An 8684-nucleotide genomic window follows, 5' to 3' on the forward strand; every position below is an offset into this window, starting at 1 on the left:
CCTGTGCCAACCAGCATTGTCCCCAAGAAATCCTAAACCTGTGGATAGCAAAGGCTGAAGACTACTTCAAACAGTTCAGTCGTTACCACCTTATGATCTGAATGTGGGGCAGAGCGTGGCCATCCAAGGCCACAGAACAGTCCTTGGCTCATTTGAGGTGTTCAAATGTGTGTGCCACTTGAATATCTCTAAATCAGGCAGGAGGGTAAGAAAGGTGAAAAGAGCAGATTGGACTGAAGACTGGAGCCAGCTCAGCTGGGAGATGACAGTGCAGTAGAAACTGTGGGGACAATGGAGAGTCTGATGGCTAAAGACGAAGTATCCTTGGTCAACCTTGCATTTGCACCAAGGAGAAAAAAAAAGAGCTGAGGCTCTGGCAAGAAAATAGAGGTTAAAGGTAAAGCCCAGACTAAGACTGGATGAAGAAGCCAATGAGGAAGACTGGGAGAGAAAACAGCCAGAGAGTGCACAGCTGGGGATTGGATGTGGATGGGAGGAAGGGTGGACAAGAAGGGATGAGTCAGGGTGAGCTGGAGCCGTGAGACCACATTTCCTTTGCAAACCTGTTATAAAGATTGGGCTGTTTCTAAGCGTCTTTGTTCCTCTGCTCTCGGCAAATACCCATCAGAGTGAGCAAAGCGTGCAGCTGCTCTCCCTGTGCAATGAGTCCACAGAGAGAAAACCAGCTGAGTGAGCTGCGCCCAACTAATTACCCTGGGAGATCTTCGTTGGGGTGATCCTAGTGGAGAGCTTCTTCAGCTGAGGAGAAAGCGTTTCAGCCTCCCGTGACTCACTTCAGAAGGGTTTGAGTGAGCAAATCTCTCGTTCCTAAGATTATCCACAGGGAAGGTCAATCCAGGGGAATGAGTTCCTTCAATTTTAACCATGATAGGAAACTTGACTAGCAAACATAAAAGATTTATTTTCAAAGTTAGTATTTTGTTATAGATGAAGCTGAAATTTCCAGACTCCATCAGACACACAGTAGAAACCATCTGTCTTTTGTGATGATTTTCCTTTAAGCACCATGCAAGATACTTTTCTCCCCTTTCAAAATAATCCATAATGCTTATAAAGCAATTTTCACTGGAAGATCTTAAATCAGTTTAAAGAAAACTTAATGCTCAAGATCCCTTCATGTTGGGTCCCGCCTTGTCCCCTCTGTTTGCCTGCTGGAGAGCTCAACAGCCATTTCCTTTCAGCCAGATGACCCAGAAGAGAAATTGAAAGTCAGTTAAATAGAATAGTTTACTCTGAAATGGAGTCACAAAAATTACACTTCTGCCAATGCAGGGAAAAAAAAAAAAAATCTGGGGAGAAGATTCCTGAAGTGAATGCAAAGCAATTGCAATATATTTCAGCATTATTTCAATTTGACTTGCAGACTAACACCTCCGCTTTTGTTGCTGCTAACATGGATGCATCCAACCGCTACGCTTGATGTACTGTACCACACAGTCACACAATAGAATAAAATAACACTTTATTGTGCCCAGCTTCTGTTTAACAACTATAATATTAAAGGCTTCCTTAGAGCAAAATGGTACAGGGCAGAAAATGGTATAAAGGGAAAAACGACACAAGAGAATGGCAGGGACAAAATGAAGGGGAAAAAAAATGGTTGGAGTTATAAAGGCCAATAGTAGGAGAGTTGGTGACTATATAGTGCCATTCTGCATGTGCAGGGCTCCACATCATGCCTTTCTCTTCCAAACACCATTTTGAGGTAGGGCTGTGCCCTTATGCATTGTCTTCAGGGCACGGAAAGAGCAAAAATATTTGCTGATGAGATGTGATCTTCCAGGTAGGAGAAAAAGGACATCGTTCTCACTGTACAGATGAGAGATTGAACCCTTGCCATACAAGGCCAAGCATCTCCTTTCCCTCCCCAGCCCTGTTAAAAACCCATCCGGAGGATGCAGGCGAGACTGGCCAAGATGCCCAGAGCTATCACAGTGTAGCTGGTTTTCACACTGCTGGCACCACTGATATTGCACAAGGAAGTCTCACAGCAGCTGGTAGCAACGCCAGCTATGCCGATATTCAGGTCAATTGTCGGGCAAAATGCAGAACATTTCTTGGTAATACGCTGGTTACGGTCGTTGCCTGAAGTGGGAGAGAGAAAAAACCAGGAAGAAAAGTCAGGGTTTTTTATCTTGTATGTTTTTTACAGACTTCAATGATAGACTGGCTGTGCAATATCCAGTGGAGAATATGTTGTTCTGTAGTTAATGCTGTTGGTTTTCCCTTGGGCTTCATCACACTGCATCGTTATTTGTATATATGTAACCTATAGAGACCATCTCCAGGCCTTATGACACCTCTGCTGTTTTCAGGGTCAGCTGAATGCAACCGAGGTTAAGAATTTGGAGAGCTAATGCATTTGTACAGTCCAAGATTGCAAGACATCGTCATCACCGTACCTTGAGATTGTTCCTTCCACAATCATAGAATCATAGAATCATAGAATCATTTAGGTTGGAAGGGACCTTTAGAGGTCATCTGGTCCAACCCCCCTGCAGTGAGCAGGGACATCTCCAACTAGATAAGGTTGCTCAGAGCCCCATCCAGCCTGACCTTGAATGCCTCCAGGGATGGGGCTTCCACCACCTCTCTGGGCAACCTGTTCCAGTGCTTCACCACCCTCGTTGTAAAGAATTTTTTCCTTATGTCAAGTCTAAATCTACCCTCTTTTAGTTTAAAACCATTACCACTTATTCTCTCACAGCAGACCCTGCTAAAAAGTCTGTCCCCATCTCTCATATAGGCCCCCTTCAGGTATTGGAAGGCTGCAATGAGGTCACCTTGAAGCCTTCTCTTCTCCAGGCTGAACAACCCCAACTCTCTCAGCCTGTCCTCACAGCAGAGGTGCTTCAGCCCTCGAATCATTCTTGTTGCCCTCCTCTGGACCTTCTCCAACAGGTCCATGTCTCTCCTGTGCTGAGGGCTCCAGAGCTGGATGCAATACTCCAGGTGGGGTCTCACCAGAGCAGAGTAGAGGGGCAGAATTACCTCCCTCGACCTGCTGGCCACTACCTGGTCCAATATCTGGACCAATACCTGGTCCTGTCCAATTCCTGGTCCTTTCCACTACCTGGACCAATACCTCGTCCTTTCCAATTCCATCGTCTCATGAGCATGTATTTGAACTTGGAGATGAGAGAAGGGCTTTGTGCAGACAAATCCTCTCTCTTCCAATGGCTCCCTTTCCTGAGTGTGTTTAATCAGCAGCGCAGTATTGTGACAATATATTGCAACAGAGACGAGCTATGCTGAGGTCCCACCTGCTGCGAGATTTGCTCTCTGTGTGCTATGATCCTCATTAATTCTTCCGTCACGCCTCATGGTGGGAGGAGGCTCTGCAGTCAGCCTAACCTGAACTCCATCTTGTCATCGGAGCCTTAGAAAAGCTTCACACTTACCATATCCCCTGGTAGAATAGGTTGTGAGACAGTACTTCTCATTCTCAGAGCATGTGGTTGTACTGAGACAATGTATGTTGGAAGGTGCATCTTTGCATGTGAAACATGTCAAGGAGAAAGCTGCAAAAGAAGCACACAACACCCGTCAATCACCTCTAGAAATATCTGTAGAGGCACAAAACTGGTGGTGCTGGTCCAGATGGAAGATCTGTCAAACCCAGCAGCCACAGCAGACAACCTCCTGGATGTAAGAAACTTGGCCCCAGTGACTCTCCTGAGCCCAAATTAATTTAAACTCAGATTCCTGACACTGATGTGGTTTGCTTATTTAGTAACCCTCAAGCGATCTTCCTTCTGGATACTTAATTGAGTCTCCCTTAAATCCGTTTAAACACCTGGCATCTCCAGTGTGCTTTTGGAAAGAGCACCCCAGTCTACTACCGCTTGCAGCATGAAGCTCTTGTGGTTTCTTTCCAACCTGGCTCCTCCAAACCTCTGTTGCTGGCCACTACTTCTTGTATGGAAAGAGACCCGTGGATTCCTGTCCACACATCTTCTTCAAGTCGTCTGAAGAGCCCTGGCCTACACATCCTTTCTCAGACCACACAGACCAACAGTGAGTTATTTTTAAAATATTTTTTGATTACAAAAAGGGAGATACACATCTAAGACTAACCCCCCTGGCCATACGAGGCATGAATATTTTGCTGCATGGCCCCACAACGTATCTCAAATGAGGGACAAGTGACCTAGATCTGCTTCTTGATGGTTCATTTTTAGAGCTCTCCTGTGTCAGGAGGCAATCTTGGACCTGTAGAAGACAGGGCTTTGCAAAACACCCCCTTGGCTGCAGGAGATTCCTTTTTACAGCCATCTGTGGGAGATGACTGCCTAACACTACAAAATGTGTACGTCTGTAACACTGCATCTGCCAAGCGCGGTGCTAATAGGAACAACTGCAAACAGCTTGCACACAAGTAAGCTAGAGCAGTCATTCATAGCAAAAAGATCCTTGGGGAAGGTTTCTTTGCATGATCAGGAGAATTTCCTACTCGTCTGTTTACCTGGAGCAAACACTCCTGCGGTAATGTAACCCACTGTGGATTAGACTCACTCTTCTCATTTCCAGGATATCCCTATCTATGGCCAGGTAATACACATCTTATTCTTGTACCAGCACTGTCCTTTAGCTTTGCCTTCCTTGCTCTTCATCACCCTTGCTCTTCTTCTCCCTTACGCAAGCTTCTTTGCCGTTGTTAGTGCCTTTGCCAACGATGTCCCAACCTCATTGTCACCCTTGTTTGACCTTAGGCGAGCTCATCTGGCCCAAACAGGCTTTCTGTTCCTTAGCATCCTACTAGCCCAGACCTGGCCCCAGTTCAGACCGTAACCCCAGTGGTCAGGGTCACTGTATTTCATAGGAAGCCACAAAAATGCCTTTTAGGTCACAATTCATCCTTCTCTATCTCTGTGGAAGCTGTCTTCTCACCCCACTCCAGCTAACAGCCCCTTCTCCCTCTCCATGGCCACCCAGCCTGCCTGACTCTTTCATTCAGTATTGTCCTGACACTGCAGGCTAATTTTTCTTTTTTTTTTCCCCCAAGTCTGGGACCCTCCTTTAGACCGTCTGTACGCGAAGTGGTGTGGCATCGTTCTCTTCTTGTGCAAGTACCTTTCTGCTCCACCCCACTGGGAACCACCCTGTCCTCCCAGAATAACTGTACGCTAGAGCAGAGTCCCCAAACTGGGTTTTCCAGATGTGTAGCTCACTTTATTCCTTAATTAATGCAGCTTTTTTAATCAAGCCCATTCCAAGAAAAACTTCCTGAATCTACTCAGGAAACAATGGAGCTTTTTGCATGCCCAAGGCTTGTTTCATCCCAACCTCCCAAAGCTGCTAACTTCAGAGTCCAGTTGCCCTGGGACCCTTCCAACCAGGAGAAGGAGCAAGAACCATGCAGGGGTGATTTTCCAGCCTTTCCCTCTGCTCAAGAAATTTCTCTCTCACTCACCATTTACTATAAAGGACTCCGGAGACATATGGGCTCCTAACCTGGTAGCTCAGTTAAGACCCTGAAGTCAGGTAGGACAATTTTGCTCATGCTATGGAAAACCACTTCTGATTCTACCGCATCTGTTGAGATATCTGTTGCAACGAGGGCTGAGTGGGGAAGGGAACAGTACTTCTTTTGAACTGTGCCCCATTCAAGATGCAAACCTGGGGTTAAAACAGACTGCTTTTGGAAGTCTCCTGTCCACACCCAGCAAGACCTCTGCCCCAACTGAAAAAGAAAACTTTCCTCAAGGAAAATTTTCGTGTCAATAACTCAAGCACCCAGATAAACAACTTACAAGTGTAAAGCATTAGCAAGTGCAAGTGCCGGCAGATGCAGAATTTACACTGTTAAAATCAGTCAGGTTCAGGATTAATTGGAACAGCAACCAGCCTTCTGGCGAGGTTGCACAGCGAAGTGGTGCTGCGTATGTGCTAATTTTCACTGACTCCTTTGTAAGTTTGCTGTCTCATTACATGATCTTTTTAAAAAAATGTGATTACAGCTGATAAGCTGCAGGAAAGAATAATTTTATTCCCCTCAACTTTCTCAACCCTGTTGAGTGCAATGATTTAGCACATGCCAAGTTTAAAGCCTGTGAAGTCCCACAGTAAGAACATTTACAGCCTCAAATTAAGTGTGAGCATTAAGTGCTCTGCTAGACCAGGATGAGAATGGTCAGTAATTTGCAGGTAAAACTCTACATCAGAGCCTGAGAAAAATTCAGTTTGCAATAAGGCAAAAGCCCATGCAGCTGAGAGAATCAACTATTTCCCTGAAATAGTCAGAGGGATGTTCAGGGCTGCACCCTCTGTTCCTTGCCTGACCCACAGCCCACCCCAGTGCAAACAGGGCATCTCCCAGAGGCACAGGCAGTGGTCCTTGGCAGAGCCCAACCAGGCAAAGTTAAAGTGCGGGTTCCCAGTGCACCCTTCCCCAAAAAAACCCAGTTATCAGAATGAGAATGGGACTCCACATCTCCATCCCAGAACTGGGAACAACATTAGCAAAGTCACACCTCAAGGAACAAGCTGCAAGAAAGAGATAGGAGCCAGAATTGCATCTGCTTGTGGAGTGACCATCTCTACCAATTCAGGTAATGATGCGTTTGTAATTGCAACCAATATACAAGCAAGTGAAAAAAAAATAAATAAAATCAGGCTGTAGTTAGTTATATGTCAAATCTGCAGCTTTATTGCACATGTTGCCCTCTTCCTGTCCAGCTCTGTATATCCCTCAACTAAGTCCCCGTCTCACGGAGCTGCACCAAGGACTCTCCGCTGCCTACACTGAACCACTCCAAGGGCTGGGCTGGGACAGCACGAGTCAGGTGAGGTGGGCATCTCGTCCCCCACTTCAGCTCCTCAGCATTCTTCCAACTTCTGGTGCGGATACATCCCCTGGCTTCTTATCCTGAGGACTGGAATATTGTCTAGAGCCTAATGATCCTTCAGCTTTACCATTCATGCTGCAAAATCCCCTTGTCATCCTGCAGTATCAAAGACAAGCCCCCCAAGTCGGGGGATTTCGCTAGTGCAAAGCAATCCGTGGAGACTCACCACTCTCTGTGCACAGGGCTATGACGAGCACGACAAGAAGAGAAGTCCTCATCCTTTATAGGTCTCACAGCCTCCAAAACAAGCAGGACTCACCCAGGGCAGGTTTTATACCTCTGCAGTGTTTGCTTTGATGCTAGGATAATAACCATAGGGTTGCTGTGTCAGTGGATAATTAACGTGTCAGTGCTTGTATGTGGAAGTATGCTTTGTTGGAACTCTAAACGGGCGTATGTTCTCCCCCCTCTTCTTTTCCTACTTCTTTCACAATGCAACTTGTTCATCTGGTGTTAAGTGTGCAACAGTTTCTAATTCTGGATAAGTGGAGGAAAAGCAAAACATTAAAACATAAACATAAAAACAGTGTCCAGATGAGAAGGGGAATGTTTTCCTTTTCGGGCCAGCCTGGATCTCAAAGCAGGCTGCATCCTTAAAGATCCTGTCCTCACACACTGTTTTAGTGTGTATGGAAGTTGATTGAATTTAAAATTGAAATTGGGATTGAAATTTCTACAAAATGTCTCCCAGGATTGTCAATACAGCTAGATCAGAAGAGCAGTATCCTTCCACTGCTTTCATAGGGGACCAGACATCATTTTCTGTGGGCCTTTTTAAGATAGCAGTTCAAAATCATAAATGTTTCTGTTCAAAAATTGGATATTTTATATTAGAGAAAATGTTATCTTATTAGAAAATAAATTCCACTGGGCAATGAAAATGACCACTTAAATTAAAAATAGAAATAACACCCACTCCCATCACATTGAACAAGCTGTGATTTTTTTTCACAAATTACAAAAAATAAATGTCAGGGAGAAAAAAAACAACCCAGTTAAAGCATGGAGAATGAGGGATTGCCTGATCAAGGATCTCAATTCATTAAATCTTCAGGAAAAAAAAAAAAAAAAGATTATAGCCAGCCTAAATTATGTAAAATGCCAAATAGGATTACTCCACTGGATTTCCATACGGTACTTTTTCTTCCTCCTTTTTTATCGTGTTTCATCCTATTTCCCTGTATAAAATCAGAATCTTTCCCACCTTCTTCTGATCGCTATTGCTTTTTCCTCCCACTGTTGTCTTTCTGCCATTTAGTCGTGGGGACGGAGGCACAATCCCAGAAATGGTCCAGCTGGATCCCTTTCACATGACACTCAGAGCTGCAGGAGCCCCACGCGTCCTCCAAGCCTCTGCCAGCGACTCTGCCCCTTGCTGCTCTCCATCTGCTTTATTTCCCTTTTTTCTTAGTCTCAAAGTTGCTCAGATTTCCACCTCCCATTAAATATTTGAGCTTCCAATATGACCCACCTGAGTCACTATCTCACCGAAAAGGCATGCCTAGTTCTTGAGGTGATGTAAGTTTTTCCAACACCTCTAAATTGGACATATAAATATTGTTAGTATGGAGACCTGCATGACTAAGGTGGGGAAATTTCTGCTTTCTCAATAGGTAGGGCATGAAACTCAGTTGGAACAGAGGTGGCAATTAACCAAGAAAGCTCAAAGGAGAGGCGTTGTTTGGCTTCATAAAGCCAATGCCTTTGTAAGGCATTAGGCAGGAGGAAAACAGAAGCTGGCACCCTCCATGCCAGGCAGTGCAATCCTCTCCTCCCTGTCAAATATTTTATTTTTTTCCCAGTCCAGAAGACATT

The 8684-nt window shown here is 45.1% G+C and overlaps 1 protein-coding gene across 1 annotated transcript; it reads right to left on the reverse strand.

Annotated features, from left to right (window-relative positions):
- Positions 1 to 1897: 1897 nt before the first annotated feature.
- Positions 1898 to 7205, reverse strand: LOC104162448 (lymphocyte antigen 6E-like). Its single transcript, XM_009701169.1, has 3 exons — positions 7036 to 7205; positions 3423 to 3542; positions 1898 to 2106 (listed from the first exon to the last, which is right to left on the reverse strand). The coding sequence occupies exons 1-3, from the start codon at positions 7085 to 7087 to the stop codon at positions 1898 to 1900; spliced, it is 381 nt and encodes a 126-aa protein (XP_009699471.1). The 5' UTR covers positions 7088 to 7205.
- Between the last annotated feature and the right edge of the window lie 1479 nt (positions 7206 to 8684).

The sequence above is a fragment of the Cariama cristata genome, unplaced genomic scaffold, assembly GCF_000690535.1.
Source record: "Cariama cristata isolate BGI_N322 unplaced genomic scaffold, ASM69053v1 scaffold11355, whole genome shotgun sequence".
In the NCBI taxonomy this organism is placed as follows: Eukaryota; Metazoa; Chordata; class Aves; order Cariamiformes; family Cariamidae; genus Cariama; species Cariama cristata.